Here is a 23,284-nt window from a genome sequence, read left to right as displayed (position 1 = left end):
AAATTTGTTAGAGTCAATTATTAATAGTATCTTAAATGTCTCTAGAAGCTTCGAATACCTTAAACATTTCTAAGAACGCGAACGATACGTTTCTAAGATTTACCGTCAAGCCCCAGCGTGCAAAGCGGACGAAACTGCAGCGCTCTGGTTGCTCTGGACAGCCGTTTGCGCGTTCACCGGCCGTTCAAAGACGGGTTCGTCGAACGCAGGCACTACTCGGCGATGAAGTGTATAGATAGGGTTAATCGGTTGGTTCCCGGTGGTGTGTAGAGATCAGCGAGCGAAAATTAGTTTGCGAGAAAAGCGTCGCGTCACATCGCATGGCAACGTTCGCATTTTCTGCGTCGCCGGTGGCGCTGGTTCCGTCGAAACGACGACGCCGGTAGCTTTCGAGCGATTTCGGGCAGACGTGCAGCCTGCTTTCCGCCGGTGGTGGGGATAGTTACGCGGCGTTCGACTTGAGTCGGGTGGGGCGACATCACGCCGGGACGGAACAGCACGAGATTCTCGCAGTGTCGAATCCCGCCGGTTGTCTCGTTCTTTTCGTAATTGTCGTCGACTTCCTTAATCGTTAATTCCGAGTAACACACACGGCTCGTGTAACTACGCGTGCCGCGTTCAATCGTTTGCTTTTCCGATTTTTCCCCCATTCATTAACTTGTGTGCGCGAGTTACGAACAATTTTCTAGCCTCTCGTTTAAGACCGATTGTCTCTCGTCTCTGTCCGACCACGTGACACACGTTAGTCCAAGTTCTTACCAAGAGTTACGTTTAAAAGTGTGAGAGTCCTGTTTTTGTCGCGAGGCGTGTAAGAACATTCTGGAGAAGACGTTTCGTTTCGAGAGAGTGAATCGATCGATCCATCGCCTATTAACCGAGACGTCGCACATAGTAGCCTTAGCTTTCTTACAACGACACGAGTGAGAAGCCAGTGGTGCAGTATCAGCTTTCGTTTTGCGAGATTGTTCATTTCCATTATGGAGAAGGTGAATGGTAATATCGAGAAACGATTGCCCGAGGCGGAAGAAATTTGGACTGGGAACGTGACGATGGAAGAGCCCAGAAAAGAAACCAACAACCGATCCGTCAATCCTGGTCAGGTTCTCCCTTTGATGCAGGTAAGCTTACGTAACTCGAAACTTGCCAGTTCGCAAATCATGCTGGTTCGCGTATCGTTCCGATTACGTTACCCTTACGATGTGCTATTCGCACGCGTGATTTCGAACCGATGCGATGGGTGTCATTAACCCAAGGGAAAAGGATTTAAAGCGGAAGGACTCGGGAGTCTAGTGTTCCAAGGCAGCGCCGTATCGATCGATCCCATCGAATCATGGCGAACCGGGCGATATACAGCCGCGGCCGATTTGTTAACGCGGTCTGTCACATTAATTTAGAATTATCGTGACATTATAGGAAAATTTTATTTCTTAATGATATACTGTATAATGAAAAATTTTATTTGTGACTCGAAATTTTATTTCAGACATGCCTATGTCGATTAGTCGTCTTTTATTGCTTGATTTATTTATTTAGTAATCTGCGGGCATTATCTCTATGCTATAAAGAAAATAAGAAAGAAATTACAACGTTGAGTATACAAATAAAAAAAGAAACTGAAATAGAATAATTGCAAAGCTGACTGTCTGCGCTTATAGAAAAAACCATGGAAGTGTTGATTTTGAAAATGTATAATATACGTTCGCTTCGAATGGAACATTTGATTAATCATTTGACGATCGGTAAAACTGAATCGGTAAGACCGAGAAGTGTTCACAGCAAGCAGCGAATTTATACGGAACGACACTTATTAAATTAGCATAACGGGTGTCCACACGTGATCTAAGGTGTTAGCCAATCAGTACTCTGGAATGTATTAATTTGCCGGTTTGTAACGAAAGGTGTTTCTAAGACACGTAGTATATGTATTTTTTTTCTTGGACACTTATCGCACGGGTCGTTGCGTGTTTCCATGGAACTACGAATAATTGTCGTTTCACGCTTACGTTCGATATTCGCCGGCGACGTAATAAATTCGTTTCTACGAAAATCAGGCTGACAAACATAATATAGTTGACTTTTATGCATTCACGGAAAACTTGCAGACACAAACATATATAGAATGCATATAATATATATCATATATTATACATATATATAATATACATCATATTATATCATATGCATAAATATATAAAAGTATATAAAGTATCCACAGTATAGTAGTTACGATACTTAGTAGTTAAAACAATACTCCTTGAAACATAAATACATATATGCATATGTATAAGAAATGAATTCGCATAGATATAGGATACTAAAAATCGTAACTAAATGTACAATAAACAGATAGTTCTAGAAACGACGAATCAAGCTAAAACATTTTCTTATTTTTAAAAAAATCCAGACAGCACGTTTCTTTATTAAAAAAGTAAAATCTGTATGTACTGTACTATTGTACATTAATAGTTTATTGACACGGCATAAAGAGGAAAAGTACTTTGCGTTTGATACAGTCGATTCTTACGCCGCGTTAAAACGTTTCGCTGTTTTAAGTTGGTAAAACAATGGCGATATTAACCGACTATGAAGCGTGTTTCCTCCTTGAAGCTTTTTAATGCGTCCATGTTGCCATTATATTATACACCTATACGGCAACCATTCTCCCGATCCTATTTCACTCGAAATGACGTCAGTTCAGGCGGCAGTCTCGAATCCGAAGGATCATTTCCGGAGCAATGGCACGAGTATCGATTGGTCGACACGCCTGAAACTCTGAGACAAGGCGCGGATCGTGTGTAGGACGCGACATTGTGCTCCATCGATGTACCGAGATACACGAAGGCTCAATTCGCTGCCATGATAGAACGCCGATATGCATAATTATGTTCTCGGCCACGAATTTTAATGGCTTGCGATATGTCTGTGACATCCAACGAGTTATAACGAAACGATAAAAGAAACGAGAAAGAAACTGTTATCAAGAAAGTTACGTGTTTTCGTGCATGTTTTCGTGTTGGGTCTATAAGCTTAGTATCTGTTGTTTGTGACGTTACAAATTATTTTTCCTGATAATTGACGGATAACGCCGAACGAAGGAAAATAATATTGCAACTATATTACTTATTTCTGCTTTTTTAAATCTTCTTTTCCTTCTTCTTTCTTAGATTTGAGGAATAATGCAAGGATTGCCAATATTTTTCGCTTCTATTTAAGACACACTCTGTTACTAAAATAGAATTATTCATTTCTCGGCGTTCTTGCACAATAATTTGTTAATTAATGATATCAGTGAATTGATAAGTTAGAAGTTACAAGTTATAGAATTCGACCTCACAATTTCACAATTTTATGATCGAATGGTTTATGACTGAGGAAATTTACAATAATTCGATTGTACGAGAGAACCTTGGGATTGCATTATTATTTTTATCGAAAATTTTTTTATTCCATTAGTCATTGTCCCCTTATAAGCCATTTTGTTGAATCACGCAGAAATTAAAATGCCTCAAACTATGTTAATTGACACACATACAAGAAACGACGCAGTATTTAAACAATTGAATCGACGTAATATATGCGTCGTTATTAATGAATGTATTAATGTAGGATTTCTTTTAAACCGTTAAATTAAAAGCCATTCTGTTTAATCCAACGAAAACTATATAGCAATATAATAATAATATAACAAAGTTAATTTCTATATATGTAGTTACAAATCGATATAGATATGTAGTATCACGCGATGCAATAAAAATATCTTGAAATATTATCGGTTAATATCGTCACGGTTGTTTTTTTATACGAATAATTGATCTCCAAATTATTTCATCAATATTCGAGTGTAATCTGATTTTTTAATAAGATTGACAATTGACGTAATATTGAGGCTATAATTATTTACATAGAGTGGACCGTGACTGTTCGTTCTTCAAGTTAGACCGTGCGCAAAGACCAACATAGTTGGTTGTATTATTATGAACCATATCATAACAACGTGTCACGAAGGGTCATATTGTTTTGCAAGTGTCGAATGATATATATATATATATACATATACATATACAGCGAGCAAAAATATAAAGTTTATTTTGATTTATCCGCGCAATTATTTTTCAAATCAGTCTTTGTTCGAAAAAATATTCCTAATAGAATTTATCTTCTTTCCAGGAAGAGTTTTTACGATGGACACAAATTTCGTTCATTCCGTATAACACGAGTGTTTTCTGAGATTTACAAGACGATCTTTGTTTTCTTAAATGATGTATACTTTCTTTTAGCTAGAACATAATTTATTTTTTAATAAATTCATTGATCTACGATATGAGACATTGAGTAATTTTTAAATATTTTTTCGAATATAAATTTATACTATCAATTTATTTTAATGAGGTATATTAATCGTGCAGAAATTGAAAAACACATTTTGTCTAAATTAATCGCAGATAATATAACGGAATCAGTCGTCACAGTGAATATCTTATGCCCATTTATGTCTATTTTACATAATAAATTATGTGATTTTTTAAGTATCAGCATTAGTCTGCTGTTAGTCTTCAATCTTTACACTAAACAACTAATGTGTGTATTTTTTATAAAAGTACTTTTCCATTCTGGTGAATTGTATCTTCTTTAAAAAAATCTCTGTAAGATTGTGTTTTACTATTGAAAATCAATAGAAAGAAAATTTCTTTCACGTTCTAAAAAAAAGAAAAAATCCAGTTTCACAAAGGGTAAAATATCATTCGAATAGGTATATCAAATAACTTAGAGAGGAACTTATGGTGTCATAGTGTTTATCAAATAATAAACGATAACCTTTTCCCTGAAAAATCTCGTTCAGTGGCGAGTGACTATCTATTCTTGAAGTTATTTTCTATCGGAGAGTAATTTTTTGCGACGATAGCGGCAATGATCATTGATCATTACCGTCGCGATCGTCTTAATTGTTTGAAATATGTATTCAGAAACAGAACGAGCCTGGCGCTGTTTATTGGAGTTAATGCGTTTGGACTTTAGACCACGCTATACAGGGTGTCCCGAGATAAATAATTAACGATAAGGAGAAATATAGTATTATGTTTAACGACTACGTTTTTATTTAGTACTATCATAAAAATGAATATTTGCGTGGAAATATGTTATTTCTGTTTTTCTAAATATTTCATATATTCAAGATAAGACACCCTATATATATATATAAGAAGTATTTCTAGAATTGATAAAAACATATTTACATTAGGACATCGTGTCGCTTCGTATATTTGTACCTACAAGTATACCTTTCAGTTAGCCCGATTTGTTTATATGAAATTCAGAGAAAGGTTAAATTCGATGTAGTCTATCTTCTGGCGAAGGTTAAAGTGTTTTTTTTTTAAATGATAATCATAGTGTTCGATGTTTTCTATTATCGGACATTGTTGATTTATGTTCATGAAATTTTGTCAGTACATATTAATTACTCCACAATTATATTCCACGGTTTAAGAACTTTTATTTACCTAGCCCTTTTACAATATTTGTAATTGCTTAAATTTCAAACAGACCTCGAATACGTTTAAATTAAGATTTATAAATTATAAACTAATATATTTAAACTTTATAACAAGATTTTTCCATGGATAGATAAATAATATGTACACGGTTAATAGAACATCTTGTAACACTATTTTTGGTAGAATAAATTAATGTTTCAATATCATATCAGTTTCAGACAGATATTACTCATGGAACATTTTATCTTATTATTTTCATTGAAACGAATTAAAGTTTCAGTATTATAACATATTCAGATAAATATCATTAGCAGAAAATTTTGTGCTGCTATTTTCATTAAAATAAATTAAAATTCCAATATTACATCATGTTCAGGAAATAAAAGTTGAAAAGTATTTTAAAACTCTTCCTCTATCCTAGCCGTGAAATTTGTTATTCAACACAGAGAAATTCTTGGAACGATTCTAGAAACCGAATTGCTGTTCGAAGTTAAAAACGATAATCTCATGAATCGCTTGAATCACTTTGCGTTAAACACGCAATGAGCGCGATGACGTTGAAGCGGCATATTTCAAGCCTAGGCGGTATGCAGTCAGGTTCATAAATCCATTTACCTCGTTAAAAAATTAAAATGTTCGCATCAGACACGAACTACCGAATCGTATAATATGTATATTCTTCCAATGTGTGTATTTTTCTTGAAATTTATCGTCGATACGATTAATTTCCCGTTGAGTTACACACTCTCGTGGAACTTTGAACGTAGACAGCGGTTATAATTTCTCGCGAAACCGCTATTAAAATAATCTCTCTCTCGCGCTCTCGATTGCCAGCGAAACGTACGAGCATCTCAGAAATTGGACTGATCAACTCTGCTTTTTGTATATTTCTCGATTTTATTACGTAGGTAATGTAATTAATCTTCAGTTCTCAGGGCACGGACAATTTTCTTAGATAAAAATTGAACGCCACTTGGAATCGAAAAAATATCATTAAATTCCACAGAGAAACGTTAAGAGATAATCTCCTTAACATTTGATTATATTTCAATCTTTCAGTAGGTATTTTCAACCTCATTCTTTTATTCGTAACTTTTATATTTTTTAATGCTTCTATGAACTACGCTGTTTCGTTTATACGCGGATGTTTTTCTTTTTTTAAATTTCGATTCACTTTATCTCGAATCACTTTATTCAGTATACGTTTACGAGCCTCTTTATTACGGCGATTAAGAGAAGTGAGAAAGAGCGAATGCGGATTTGTTCGTATGAACCAATTCCTCACAAATTGCCACTGCGGATCAAGAAGCAAACGGCCAGTGTGTTCGTGCGAGTTACATAGTTACTGTTTCACTGTATAAGTAAATTATGTACATAATATGTATGTAAATACACGTATAAATATATGCACGTTCATTGGAAGAATATAAATGTACATATATGTACATGTACTTCAATCTTTCGTGACGTCTATTCTTAACTACACGAATATTCGCGTGCCCTGCATTGTTTGAAAAAGCACTCTATCCAAAACTTCTACGTGATTTTTTTAAATTGATCTTTTTATTAATATATTAGATTAACAAACTCACAGTACTCAAGGGGGACCATCTTTAATACTTATTATTGTATGTTTAAGATGATTACTAATTTTTTACTACATACATATATGTTTCCAATAAATATCTTATACTTCTACCAATATGATCGCGATAATTGTGTCTCGTTATGGTATTAACGAAATTTCGAAATGTCGTATGTAACACATACGCAATTTTTTATATAAATGTTCTCTATTCTAAATGTTCAAATACTTTCGTGTGTCATTTATACAGTGTAGAACAGCTGGCATTACAAACGATTACTTAACCAACCGTATTTCTCGCATTCATTGTATTTATCGGTTTTTAATAATACCGTTCGTGAATATTCCAGCCATTCTGACTCCTCTGAATCGCTGAATTAATTAACTCGGATGCCCCGATGACGCTGTTGGAAGGATTACGTAATAGACTCGCTGTGAAATGACATTTTTTTCTTTTGGCGAAGGTGTACACTTCGGATATTGTTCCTTCTGTCGTTCTATACTGATTCGTCATGGTCTAAGAACTTATTTAGTAACATTTTCGAATTCTGTGAATAGACACAGAATGGCTGTTGGTTGGAAGATGGAGTATTTTGCTTGACGGAGATAGTGTTGTTTGCTACTATCTTATGTAATTCGTGGGAAGGAAAAAAGAGATAAGTGGTGTAATCAGACTGTATAGATATTTTTGTTTTATTAATTCTCAAGTATATGATTTTTCAAAATATAGCAAGATATTTTGAAATTATTGGTTTATACGTTGCAAGAACATAGAAAAATAATTTGAAATATTCGTACCACGTTTTTGATCGAAGGAAAAGATTTATCGCTAAAGAGATTGTTGTTAAATTCTTTTTTTCTATAAAAGGGTAAGAGGAATTTTTTATATATAATGTCGTAATAACTACAAATGGCACAGACGTTCGAATTATAGCTGGGAAAGATTACAGAAGACGAAATAACTTGTTTATGAACAGACAGACACTTTATGTCTTTGTGCTATGAATACATCATTAATTTAGACACTATACAGTAAATGTTATGTGTCTACTATATTGGGGAATACAGGTATGTTGCCAAATGGCAGTTGCATTTAAAGATTAATGTTTCCTGGAATATGATGTGAAATTTGTTCCTTTGAAAAGAAAAAAAATTTTTATGAATACATCATCTGGTAAAATATAATAAATGTACGATAACGATAAAGTGATATATGCGAAATCTAGATATATGAATATCTGTTAAAAACATTCAGATTAAAATAATGCAATTAATATTTTGATGTAACGAGAAATGTACATCATCTGATAAAAATATATCGTTGCTTTAGATACATTTCATAAGACGTGATAAAAATTCGATAGCAAACAAAATGATATACGATAAATATCATAGGTATATGATTATTGTAACTTTCACGTTGCTAAACCTGCTAAAGCTCATTTTCTTCGTTGAACCTATAAAACTGTATAATTGTCTTGTGTAATAACAACTATATAATCCACAGAATGATAAATTAACCTAATAAGAAAATTGACATTATTCGATATATTCCTATGTTATTAAGTAATTTAAAAAAAGTCCTCTTACCCTTTTATCGCACTTTCTAATTAAACAAACATATTCTGGCTCCTACAACATTGAGATATTGAAATGCTAACAATCACGAAACAATCCTGTTGTATCTGTGGCGTCACACGTCATTTAAATTAATCACGCTTCCGATAATTTGTCTTCGGCACATTAATTAACGTCCTGTCGTCGTCGAGTATATGCAATCGTTTATGACTTATTATAAATCATTTCTACAACCATTTAAACTCCGAAACTTCTTCGTCGCGTCTTGTCGTCCTTTCCGTTGGTTTACGCTCGTTTAATTCGTTGGCGTGTACAGTTATCTATCAGTCGATTTGAGACATTATGGCTGCTTTGTATTAATTTGGTCATTGTTAGGGACAGATCGAAAGCTGATTTCTAACTTTACAAAATTCGACTTCGATATCGAAAAATGTTATTGTATATTTACGTTTTACAATATTTCGAAGTAGAATATCTTGAAATAATTGTTCAAATGATTACCAGGAAGAGTAGTTTTTCTTTAATCACTGTAATTAAAAAATTGGATAAAGTTTCGTTTAAAATAAAATATCCTATGAAAATCTTATTGAGAAAGTCCACGTAGCCTTGTTATCGTTACCATTTTCATGTATTTAATTTAAAAGACTCGTACAGAACGGAAAGAAATCATGCTACGGTTAACAGACGAGTGCAAAGAGTTAATAATAATGGTAGATAGTGATTTTGGTTAAGAAAAAATAATACACATAGGGTTTTCTAATGTGGAAAAATTGCTATGCCAATGGTTCGTATATATCTCTGCATACCGAAAACGCAAACTTGGCCAAAGATGACGCTCTCATATATTACATATTCAAATGGAACGTCCCACTAAAGAAAAAGTGTCACTGTGTTAACCGGAAGTCGGCAACGTCTTCCAGTGAAAGCTTCTTCGATATTTCTTGGCTGATTACTATATAATTGGCCTCGCGCATACGGTAATGAGCAACTCGTGGTTAATGGCAACGATTCTTCGTATCATGAAGCAAGGAAAGGAACGTTCATTTTCTTGGCGTGAAAAAAAGGTAATAATTTGTCGAGGAAGGATGAGATACGATAGATTACTTTTTACGGCTTGGAAAGGAAAAGAGAAACCGTCTAATTACTTAGGAATCATATAGATTTTTGTACTCTTTGATAGACTTCGTCTTGTTTAACTATTGCGTAATCCTTTTTTAAGGAAAATGAATGATGATGTTGGTTTTAATAATGAATGGAATATAGACAGTGTCAATGTTATTTGAAGTTACAGTGAAAGTGACGAAGAAGTTTGTTTATCTTCGCTGCAATAGGATTGCAGATGTTTGATTAATCGTATCATTTTTATATATAGCTTGAATTTAATCAACAACGAAATAAAATTTAAGACTACAGAAAACAAGACGAAGATGTAAACGAAAGAAATGTATAGAGAAAACTATACTACAGTAGAAAGAATAAAACTGGAGCAATATTTAGAGCATTTAAGACGGTGGAAGAAAAGATACAATATTTTGAATAAGACAAAATTATTCTTAACCCAAGTACACATTTTATATGTTTCGATTATAAATCTTTGTTTTATTCATTATTTATTTATTTTATTCATTTATCTCGGAACTATTATTCATTATGTAATAATCTAATAGAATTTTAGAAGAAAATACTCCATCGATTCAAATGGCTTTTACTTCGGTTAAATATTTTTATTTTAATACAATTGATCTGGAAATTATTATGCAATGACCCACTATTACTTTCTTACTATCGATCAAAGAGCAGAGAATAATTCATTCTTCCTGCTCATCGAATCATTGAAAATCGTCGATTATTCTTTCCAAACTATACACTCGATTCACTTTTTTTTATTAGTCTTTTCGTTGCCTTTAATAAACTGTCATCTTAACAGAGGTGTTACGTCAATCCTCGATTCAGTCACTTTGTTCTTGCGTTGAAAAACTTTTTTAAACCGCCCACGTGCAGGCATTCTTCGATACGGTTGCCCGTCGACATCGATAACCGGACTGATCTTTAAATAGAATAAACGTTTTGTCACCGGCAACCGAGGGTCGGTGATCGTACGTGAAAGTAACGAGAATGAAGAAAAGGTTAAGCGAAAGGTAGAACCACTTTGGTCTACCTAAACGATCGACATGCCATTACGAATTCAATGGTGCTTTAAATGGAGTTCAGCCTTATCAAGCCTTTGCGTATTCCTTTGCATAATTCAACGTCACTGACTGCCAGTGGCTGCCCATCAGTATCCACGTTCATTCCGTCTTGTCACTCGTCTTTTCGCGTTTCATTGCTATCTTGTTCCTTTGGCAGGTGTATCTAAGCTTTGAATTGCATCTCGTATTCACATGGCCGTTAATTTCAATTTTCTATTATCGTCGTTAATTGGCGTCGATCATTTCAAGAAATATCTCCTCGTCCGTGAGAAGATCTAGTAATTGCTTCTATATGAAATAAATTAGTAAGAAGTGTTTGAAATACGTGAAGTTTTGAAAGATTTGACATTTCTTTCCCGAAACAGGTTTGTTTAGAGTTTACAGGAATATTTCACGCTTCTTTCTTTGATCATTATCTTCTTTACTGTTTCTGTCTGTTTGCTGTATAATTCATTCCACCTTTCAAAGGAATTTGAATTCGTTTATGATTAGTATGATCTATCGAAGAATTATAAAGGTTCCGACAATTGGTGAAAAATCTTAACAAACGAACGTATGCATATTTTTATAGAACGTATGACCTAAATTGAGATTCGTTCTATTTACCAAGCACTATAACGAGCATTTTAGTTTAGATGTTATATATTACATCTAACCTATTCACGATAGCTTTTATCTTGGATATGTAACTGGAAATATTTCAAGCTGAAATCCAAGCTTGATTTTATCCTGTCGTCAGTGTATTCATTTTTAGACACAGCGTGTTCGTAAACGACCCTTTAAGCTTGAGACCTGCAGGCTCGTAGCTTGGCTCGTGCTCCGTGTGTACGACCACTAAATTTCGGTTTTACAACGTAGACGTAATTAAAGTCACTCTGACCGGTTATAATAAACGGGGCAGTAAATTATTACGGAGGCCGTAGAACAGGCCAGCCCACGAAAGGATACGATTCTTCGTTGAAGGAGCCCTAAGGACCTTAAGAACGCTGACGATACGATTCGCGTGAGAATTTCTCGTTTATCCTGCGGAACTCTCGAGAGTGTTTTCGAGTAAACAGAAACATCCTCGAGAAGCAAACAACTTTGCTAATAAATACCTTGTTTCCTGTTAACAGGAAAAATTCTTGTAGATAGAAGATTAGAATTATACTCATGGAATGATGAAACTAATTGTATAACGTGTATCTTTAATAACGTATATGTTTCCTAAGATAAAAATTTAGAGTGCCTATTGTCTTTGAGAAAAAGAAATTGTTTCATCTATTCTTGCATATAATTAAAAATGAAAAAGAGAAATTTGTTTTTACATATAGTATGATTATGAAAAGATCGATTCTATTTTCTCTAGAATTGTACGTATTATTTTTGCATCAATTTTGATTATGTGAATTATTCACGTCAAAAATTTCAAAATTCCTTTAATTAAAAACCTTCGATCTTCGTGCTAATTGGAAATAAGATAAAAAAAGGAAGAAATTTATTAGCCACTTTGAGATACATTTATTCGAAATATAATGTCAACATATCTCTTAGTAGCTTCCCATTAAAAACTCCGTGTTCTCTAAATCTATCCGATTATCAAATAAATCATCAAACAGAAAATCCCGAACCGTTGGATTTTTAATTTTCACCATGACTAGGGGGTAAATTTCTGATTCTTCGGATTTCGATCGCGTTTTCAGACCTTTCTTGCAAACCTACTCTGGAGAAGTGAATTGGAGTGCTCAGAAAACGTCGAAACGAACCTATACTAATAAAATCTTGATCGAAACTCGAGAAACCACGAATATGCAATGGCAAACCTCTTGTACCTTCCAAGTAACGGAACATCAGGAAGGGTTAATTAAGTCGCGATTGAAGCATCTGTTCGATCAAATGGCAAGCAGAGATCGCTCGGCGAACGATTTACTTATCCCGAGTAACATCATGGGAAAGACGATCTGCTTTCTAATTACATCCTTTTAAGGAGATCCAAGGGCGCGTTCACTTTCGTGGCTCGTTAAAACCGACCGAAATCGACTCGTTAATCGTGGCGGTTTCTTCGGTGGAATTAGTGTCGAAGAACGAGGCGATGCCACTAGCCTCGTGTGTGCCGCTGTCGAAAATAGAAGCGCTCGCGGTCAAACGCGCGAAACCGGTCACCTCTCCGTAGAATAGCGCGCTAGTTAAGGTCAGGATATTTCTGGACGTGGATGAAAGTGATGTGGATTGGTATTCGCAAAGACGAACTGTTTCTTTCGTGGCTGGTTAATCGTGTTAGTAGGTGAAATTAACACTGTTTCCGCGACGCTGAAACTTTTTTTAAGGTCGATATCCTTCGATCAATACATCGAAGATGTATCTTCGTTACTTTATAATTTTTCAATTTTCGTATGTTTGCACACTGTCTTGCATTTTTATCGAATGCTTCCTTGAACTAGGAATAAGGCACGGTAATTCGTTTGGGTTTGCTATGCTCTCTATAATTAATCTAAACTTCTCGAAGAGTAAAGTTTTGTATTAGCCTAGAAATGTTATTCGAACTCTTTACAATAGTTCTGTGTAAAGTTTATAATGGTTTAAGTGCAGTTTAAAGTAATTTGATTCATGCAATTTCTACTGAAAGTCTCGTAACTTACGTTAGAATATTGATAAAAGTTAGAATGTTTACGAGATGTCCGAGAAACGAAATGGAAAATTTCAAGGCTCGCAGTAAGGTTAATTGTCATGGGAATTCTACATATATTTAGTTTTTAATAATATTTTTATCTCAGTGGTAAATATATTATAAGATTATTTCAAAACGTTTTTGAAATGTTTTTTGAAATGTTTTCGCAACCTAAAGGATTGCAACTAACAAACGTGCTATAGTTATTAATTCAGAAAATACATAAACTCTCAAATAAGCATTCAACACGACGTGTAAACTTTATTTTACGTAGAATAACACGTAGGATAGCTTACAGAAACTTCACTGCTGATTAAAATCTACATTCTGATTAAATGTTAATAAACGTGGGATCATTGTGCAAAAAGCGGAGGATCGTTACGTTGTCTTAAACATAATTCTTTCTCGTAAGCGTACGAAACGTAGATCGAAGATATAATAGTAAACAAAAAGAAAAAGAACAATTCAACATCGTCTCCTCGTACGTTAATGATTTCGCGTCACATAATTAATTGGTACTCTACGTGGCACGAAACATAGCTTCAAATTATCGCGCAGGTAGCACGATAACTCTCATTAATCGGTCACTGCACTTTTATTGTACCGGAAACGCGCTACCTAAAATTCGATTTTTCCGTCGTTGTCTGGTCTAGCGTTTCCTTAATTTCGTAAACGTCCAAAAAATGAGAAAACTACGAATTTTTTAAGATAATAGCTAGCCTCGCATTTGTTTAGTTACGTAAACGTTCAGAAATATGAAAAACGAATTCTTGGAAATAATACGTCGCTTTATAAGTAGGATATTTATGCAGATTGATATTTTTGATAATGTAACTAGTGGACTATGGTCCCACTTAGTGTTATCTGGAGAAGGTTGAGGAGATCCCCTATATCACTTGAACAATTTTTTAAACCAAAAATTATTTTAAACGAAGAAAAATTACAATGAATTTGTAAGAAATGTTTCAATTCTGAAACTAATAATTTTTATAAAACTGGAATAAATAAGTGAAAAGAATTACGTAGAAATTGCTCTTCTTAAATATATAATATTGAAATTTTATTTGGAAATAGAACTTTCCGTATGCACCGATCTAAAATATTGTTTCTTCGTTCAGATTTCTTTCGTATTAATGGCGTATCCAAGTAACATATAGGGTCATTCTGTAAATCGTTGTCATTCGTTAAATGAAGCGGCCGGAGGTTTTTTCAATCTGCATCGAAAACGTCCAGGACCATGTAGAATTAGTCGAGTAGATCTCGAAGGTCGCGATAAATCTTTTGGTCGGTCCGAGTGCGGAAAAGGATGAGTAGACTCAGCACATGCAGACCAAGCGCAGTGTTTCGCAAATTGAAGACTGCGAAGGAATTTTATCCTTTGCTTACGTCAGTTTCGAACTTACTATTCTTGGAAGTGTAGTCTCAAGAATGACTATTTTTTTTATATTCATTTTATGGAAGAAGTTTTGTCTTGTTTTGTGTCTATATAAAGCTTAGCATTTTTTGTACGAATTTAGGAGCCATAGATTTTTTTTTTTTTTTTATTAACGTCTACTTCTTCAGATGATAATGAATGATGGAAAAATTTGATGATTTGCAATTCATAATTTTGCTACGTCCCCAAATCGGTTTTTTGCTGGATGTCTGTTACTCTTGTTATTAATTTGAAATTAATGTTATAGGTATCAGTAGTAATTTCTTCTATTTCAATAACCATTCAATGAAATAACATTTTAAGGTAAAATAATTCTAATCTGACTTCTTTTTCAAATTCTCAAGTGACTCAAAATTTTAGGAAATAATAGCGTACACGTCAGCTAACTTAAAAAGATCAGAGATTCTTAAAATGCCAAATAGAAATCGCAGAAACTTCAAGCACGGATCTCTTAAAATAGAAGCAACCGAACAAAACCATACGAAACAGGTTGAAACTCATCCTCGGGAGACTCAAAGGAAGCTAGTTATTGTTTTAATTTCTACGTTCTCTGTGCAAGTCAGAATTGCCTCATCCAGCACGTTTTGATTTTGACGCAAATCAGAAAATGTACGCGTTTCAAGGCGCATAGAAACAAAGAGTCCTTATATTTCGCGTTTGTGCAGCCTTATCGGAAGAAAAGGGGAACGATTTCGTTATTTGTGAGAAAAGAAAAGTGTTGTTATTTATCGCGTGGAAAAGTCGAGTAACACTTTCCATGCTGGTTGTCGCTGTTGGCCAGTTCTGATGCTGCAGACACGGGGCAACGACCCATTGATCCCACGGGAGACTCTGCACCGTTGCAACTGGCACACAGGTCAAACTGCATCGACTTGTAGAAATGATTAGGGGTGTAGCGGCACATGAATCAGAGGACAATTCGAATCATGTTGTTTTGTCGCGGAGTATCAAGAGGATACTTAGGTTAGAATACAAGTAATGTAAGAACAAATAGACTCCGGGTAAAACAATGTCGCCGCTACGCATAACCGTCGAACAAAGACGAATTTGAATCTTCCGACCCGCATCTCCGCCCCCAACCAGTATAAATAAACCAACGCAACCGAAAGAGTACAGTATCTAACAGTATCTTCGAGTATCTACGAGTATCAACGAGCGATCTACCGAGTTACATGACGAACATTTATTGAGTATTCATCCGCAATTTTATACTTCGTATTAACGACTCAGAGATTATAGGCTGTTAATTTATTATTTTAAATAAATTCGACGGTTACGACAACAAACGATAACAAATAAATTTCACGGTCAAACTTCCGATATACTTTGTTCTCTACAGAGTCGGTTCATGCGCTGGCTATTCCTATTGCTCGGTACAGAATAATTAAAATCATAATGGCAGGCGAGAGTGTCGAAATCGATTCTGCTATTACGAGTGTAGGAATATGGAAAGGAAAAATGATCGCATATGGCGAAATTTTTTGGAACCGCTGACTTGGAACGTAGATCGAAGTTTGGGAACTAGGTTCAGCTTTTTAGATTGGAATTTTAATTCACATTTGATAATTAGCGTTTGGTATACGGCAACATTCTTCGCTTGGCTTACGATACAAGGTATATTTAAGTCCAGGAGCTAGGTTTAGATTTTTCTACGGCGCTAATGAAGCTTTAAAAATATAACACGTTACACTCAGAAAAGTGTCACTGCATGACGAATGTATTCGTTTCATGAAACGATTGAATTAATTGGTTTACTTACCTAGTGAAACACATTGCTCACGTACGAGTCATTCGATACCTCGGAAGTGTGTTTGTTGGACGAAGTTAATAATAAAACCGAGGGCGGAGTGAAAGAGCCAGATATTAATTACATCACCACGATTTTTTTAAAACAGTTTCAGGTCCCCCTTCGTGTCTTTATATGGGTTGCCTTTCCGTAACGTAATAAGTGGAATGTGTTATTTATCTTATTCCAGGAAAGTAATATCGCAATGATGTATAAATGTTTCAGACACAGTTGACCCCGTCCTTTTACATCATGCGTAATGCAGGTAGGATTCACGAGTTTGTTTTTCAAATTTTAGAAATTTTCTTGAGATTTTCTTTGCGTGATTATTCTTCTCGTGAACTCATCGTACGTTGTTTGCTTCTTAAAAATAACTTCTAGTACGATGATTAGGACATTTTATGCAAATAGACTTCACTTCAGAAGTTTTCTCGTCTTCAAGGAAATGTGCCAATGCGGCCTAAAAATGTTAGACTAGTCAAATGTCGAACGTTCATCTTCGTGAACGAGTTTCTAAAATAGAAAAGAGGAAAATAGAAAAAATAATGGATGAATCGTCTAGTAAATTTTAATCTTTCCAACTGTTCATGAATTCTTCTCGACAAAGGATAATAGTTTGATTATTCAGAAATATTCAAGTCGTAAAGTTGATGTGTGTGTAACATAAAATAGAAAGAAATTCTAATTAACATTCTTTTTCGCTATTTCTTTCCGAAGTATCTATTATTACAATCTTTTTAGACCTTGCAATTCCTTTCGTTATTTCAGCGTTTAGTTTTTATTCAACCGAAGCAACTAATGTCTAGAACGATCGTTTTTTAATCTCTACGTTCCGTCATTATTTGAGAACCGCTGCTTTAAACTATCTCCTCTCACGAATTAAACATTTCCAAAAATTTCTTCTTTTGTAAATTCTCCAGCAAAATACTTTACACAAAAGTACAAATTTCTTTTTCCGCCAGTCTCTCAAAATACAAACAAGCAAAGTATGGAACAAAAGACACCTGTTACAAGGTAAAAGGAAAAATGTTGAACACGCAAGATGTCGTAAACATAGAAACTTTCATGTAACTCTCGGGCAATTTCCATTATAATCTTAATCGTAAACGCCAACGTTTGGGATAATGTATGCCACGTGCGGTTTTGTTTTGGATAACACTCCGGAACATTTTCAAACATTGTCGTGTCCGCGATAACTACCTTCGCGAATCAGCAATCGGGAAATAAATTAGCATAGGCCCAGCCACGTCGAACCGGATTCACCAAGGTCGACGATATAGAGAGTATCGTCGTTCTACCTGGTTCAAGCGGAAACCGAGCAATTTTTTATTTCGAGTAATACGTACGATATAATAATTTACCGAGGAATAAATAGTTTGTATAATAGGAATTCTCCAGAGTAGTTATGTTTTTTAATTCGTAATAACAGGAGTTCACATTCAGATAAATGGATACACTCATTAATTCATTAAAAGTTGATAGATCTTTCTCAATTTCCATCTCAGGATCTACCAATGGACTTGGTTTATAAGTTTTATATTTAATCATTTATTCACTCCTTGATCTATCATTTTAATGCTCAACTACTTATCCTAATTATTCAATTATATATTCTATTTCTTTTTCTATCTTTGCCTCTCAATCATTCCTAACCATCACAGTTCTCTGCTAAGCGTTTTGAACATTGAAATAAATTTTCTTCCATATTTCCATATCTAGCTTCTGCCTAATTAATCTTTAGCTATTTTTCCGCTTACTTTCATTTTTATTAAACATACAATCATAGTGTGACATCGTCTTTATATACAACACATATTTTTATTCCGGGCAATCAATTTCTTTTAATTGTAATATCGTGTTTGAATTGTTCAATTTTATTATTCTGTAATTGTCTTTCCACATTAGTAACTTATCTATTCTTTTACCTTTACTTCTCGATTATTCCAACGTCATACGAATTTCTTTAATTGACTAGCTATAATTCCCTTCAAGTAAATGGAATTCTACGCTAACTACCTTGCAATTAATTCAATTATTTTTAATTTGTAAGGAAGTTGATCGACTATCGTCAAAGGAATTTTACAATGCAACCATGTGTTCGAATAATAAGAAATCGTCGATATTATCGGTAGACAGGTGCGAATCGATTTCACTTTCCGTTCTGTTTGCAAACTATGTATCTATTTTTTTCTTGAAGACATCTGTTCGATGTTTCAATAAGTGTCCTTCTTCTTTCTATATTTTTCTTCTTTTTACACGTCTTACCATTGTCTGGTTGTATTATTTGCGAGTGATCGTGCTTGCTGCTCTGTTTTTCGTTCAACAGAAATTCATGTCATAATGTCGTGCAAGTATAAAGGTGTTGTGACGTCAGTGAATTGGTAATCGAACGCGGTAATAGGAAACGAAATATTTGCGAGCTGTTTCGAAATACAGTGGCTAGTGGTATACTAAACTGCTCGACTGAATTTTAATGTTCACACACGGCAAACACTACATTACCTGCCACTCGACTAAACCACTGCAACGTCTTACTAAACTACTCGATTAAATTTCGATATTTACACACAGTAAGTTACTAAATTACTCGCCAGTTAATTAAATTACTGGACGTGTCTGAATCAGCCTTAAGAATCAGAGAGTTAACATCATAGAGTCGATCACTTTGGCTTCCCATTCATTCTTGATTCGTTCTTATCTCGGAATGCACTTCGCCATTGAATTTCGCTTTCATTCGTTTGATATTACGTAAAAATACCGGCAGGTCTTCGTTTTTCCGACCGTATTATTATATGCACGTTGCTGTTTGTGGATCAAGGTATTGCCAACGATTCACACGTTCTATATTGTCAACCTGAATCGCCACGTCTGATAGACTCGTTAAAAATTTAGACTCGTAATTAGCGTAGAGTCGCGGACTTAGCCATATTATAGCATCGCTAACTTTTTTCTGTAGTTGAATAATAATAGACCAAACGAATTAGAAATGCAAAGCAAGAGTATTAAACGTTGCCTGCATTATTTAATTATATAATAATCGTGGATTATTAACGAATAAAAAATTAAAAACGTGAAAAATGACGAATGTACACAGAATATACATTATATGCAGAAATACATGGAATGTTTAAAGCATGGTAATCATTAAAGCGAGGATTTTTATAAATGTATGGGAAGTTTTAGGGTGAGAAAAATGCAAAAGATGCATATCATATGCAAAGATATAGATAAAAGTTGTATAATATTGTTATAATATTAATAATAATAAAATAATTAAATAATATTAATAATAATAAATAGTAATAAAATTGTTATAATATTTACCAGCTGACCAAATTTCTGTTTGTGTTTCATTTCCTTGAGTGTATTCATAGGAATATAAATTTGAATATTTATTCAAAATATAGTGATTATTATTGTAATTAATGAATGTACAGAAAAGTGTCAAAAGTATAACACTATCGCTATATTTATTTCGCTGTTGTCTAATAACTTTCGTTATTCTATCAGTATATGAGTTTCGTACTTTCCCGTGTCACGGTGTGAAATCAGAATTTTTCCTTCTATCAGTCAAACCTCGAAGGAGAAATTTTCCGATATATTGTTCAATGGAGTCTTCGGTGTTTCGAAAAGCGCTATGACCAATTCGTCGACGAACGATTATCAATTAGACGTGTTCTTCAGAAAAAGTTTACTTCAAAGAAAGTGGATAAAAATCTTAAAGGGTAGAAAAGATTCAGGAAGTTCAAGTTCCACGTTGAAGAATCGATGGTATCATAATGTCTACCATAAATCACGTGTTATCATTACCACTACTTCTATAGTCATTTTTTCGATCGTGTGAAAATTGATTGTACAAAAAACAACATACAAATAAAATTTTCGACGTAAATTGTCATCGTGATGAATCCTCGAAAATATATAGAACAATTCGAATATAAAGAACAATTCTATTGTCCATTGTTCTTATCGTTTTCAACGCGATGAAATATTCATTTCGTAGAACGAATTATCGCAAGTAAATACAAATGGAGATAGATACGCGCGATTAAAATAGAAAAATTGATTTTTTTGCGCCTGTGATGTATTGTAGTGGATTGAAATAACGAAAAACTCGACGAGAATCGATTAAGCAAACACGTAAAATCCAACGAGAGTCGAATAATAATCGCCTTATCAGTAGCTTATCGCTATTCAATTAAAACCCGTTTAATTATTTTCAGTAAAACGAAGGTCGACCTGTCGAATTTGAACGACAGTTGCGCAACGAATAAAAACTTGCACCACTTGAAAACCACGAGCGTCTAACATTCGTTTTAAATCGTCGACCATGTTCTGCTATTACGTCGCTTTTGCCAATTACTTGATCATGATTTCCAGTTTTCTAATATATTCAGCGTAATATCAATGAAACTAATTAAAAATCTACACCTGACTGTATATCTTCAAAAATTCACCGTTTCGTTCGTTTTTTGAAACTAATTATAATGTACATCAGGCTATTTACATTCAAAAACACACTGTTCAAATATATTACGATATCTTCAAAACCCTATAATTTACTCGAAAACCTAGTAATCTTTTCGAAAGCCTCCAATTTACTCAAATGTACCTGAACATCCTCAAAACCTTACAATTTACTCAAATATTTTCCAAATGTTCCGATGTTACGACTCAATTTGTTCAGAACTTTCTAATTTACTAAGATTCGTCTGCATATTTCCAACACACTAGAATCTACTTAAATATGCTGCAATATTCTCCAAACCCTACAATCCATTCACAATGCACCTTAATATTTTTAGAATCTTACAATTTATTCAGAGCAATTCACTCAAGAAAAATAGCATTTCCTATGCAAAGTTTCGCTCTCTAGATATTCTAATAAATCTGTTCAAACCTCTTCAAACCTAAAATTCTAAGGATAGAAGCGAATGACCGAAAATCAGAGTCAGACGTTGCGAATATAAAGGACGCATATTTCCTTCTCTTCTAGAAGAACAAAAAACATGTCGATTGGCTTGAAAATATCGCGCGGGGACCTTTCGATCGATAAATCGGTCCGGCCAGGAATGGAAACGGCCGAGTGCAACGGTGCTCGTTACGCCTGGAGGCTTTCGACGGCGAAATACCATGCAGAATTCCGCGTGTCCCTTTCATCGAAGCTCCAATCATCCTCGTGTGTTCGCGAGTACGCGCAGCGGTGTCACGCGTAAAAGTGGACGCAGGAAAGCGGCGTTCTCTCTTCTTGTTACTTCTCTCCGTGGTTATGTAAGCGAGTTCGTTCGAGCGTGGACAGAGGCTGGCATAATCTGACATCGGGAATAGATTAGGGGATATCGAGCGTGATCGCGGTACGTACCCATTGCCCGTGTAAGTATAGTGCAGTTTGATGACGCTTGAGAATACTTCGAGATATTAGCACGTTCATTTCGAACACTTTGCATCCGAGTCGGTATATAATCTCACGATACGTATGTGCTGGTCTATGATAAACGTATGTGCTGGTCCGCGATGAATGTGTGTGACGTGAATGATACAGATGGCCGATGCAAATAAAGAATCATTAAACTTTGAGGAATATTAGGATACGAATGAAATGTTGGTATAAAAATAGATCGCGTATAAAAATTATTCGTTCGCAGAGATAATAGAAATTCGATCAATGATGAACGTGTTAAACCGGGTTTGTCTTTATCCAAGAAAACTCGGAGAATAAGAATAAAGTATTAGGTCGTCCGAAAACTTTCTTTCGTTTTATAAAGAAATAATAGATGCACAATATTTTTCGTTTTATATTATTTTATCGAACTACGTATGATCCATTTTGTTCTATCAAGATAAAGATTACAACGTTCGACAGATTTGATTTCATTTTTGTATAAAGATGCGTTGTTGTGAAAGACGTGTCTGTAAAAGAAAGACACTTTTCGGATAACCTAATAGAAATAATATAAGTGGAATTTCGAAGACGAGATCTATTTAGCCTACGTTGATTCATCTCGAAAAAGTTAACGATTTTATATGAAAATTATCAGTTAGTATCTGTATCGTACGTAATAGAAACTTAGAACGAAGTGAGTAGTTTAGATTTTTATGCTATTGTGAAGAATTCGCAGGTGTACAAATGCACGCAGAATTATATGAAATTTCATACAATTTCGTTCATTCACTCATGTGTATTACAGTAGTTACAATATTTGGTAGGTAAAACAAATATCCTCTTAGGTTCGTAAAATGAATTTGCATATATATTCACGTTCTACGAACGAGTATTTTAAGCTAACTGTATGCTCACCCGACGAAAGGAAAAAGAGCAAGAGTAAAGCACCTATGCTCGTATACAAAAAGATCATGAGCTAAATTCATGTTAGTCGATTAATTTATGTTGTTTCAACTTTCAAGCTGAAAAAACGCATAGAATAATGGGACTGTAAAGGGTTAAAAGGCGCCGGAAAAGCTTGACAAAGCAGTGGCGCGCGAATGTGTAACGCGTTTGGAAGTCAGAGGGGATGGACGATTCTGCCGCTCGAGGATTTCCAGCCTCTGCTGGATTCATCATCGACTCGCAC

The 23,284-nt window shown here is 34.6% G+C and overlaps 1 protein-coding gene across 1 annotated transcript in view; it reads left to right on the top strand.

Moving 5' to 3' along the window:
* Nucleotides 1-448: 448 nt before the first annotated feature.
* LOC100742419 (terminal nucleotidyltransferase 5C) overlaps nucleotides 449-23,284 on the top strand; it is a 156,762-nt gene continuing 133,926 nt past the window's right edge. Inside the window, exon 1 of the mRNA XM_003487208.4 lies at nucleotides 449-1,118. Within this exon, the coding sequence (XP_003487256.1) occupies nucleotides 978-1,118 (141 nt within the window). The 5' untranslated portion in view covers nucleotides 449-977. The remainder of the gene's footprint in view (nucleotides 1,119-23,284) is intronic.

The sequence above is a fragment of the Bombus impatiens genome, unplaced genomic scaffold (genome assembly GCF_000188095.3).
Source record: "Bombus impatiens unplaced genomic scaffold, BIMP_2.2 scf_0144, whole genome shotgun sequence".
In the NCBI taxonomy this organism is placed as follows: Eukaryota; Metazoa; Arthropoda; class Insecta; order Hymenoptera; family Apidae; genus Bombus; species Bombus impatiens.
This window is presented reverse-complemented; position numbering and strand designations above follow the sequence as displayed.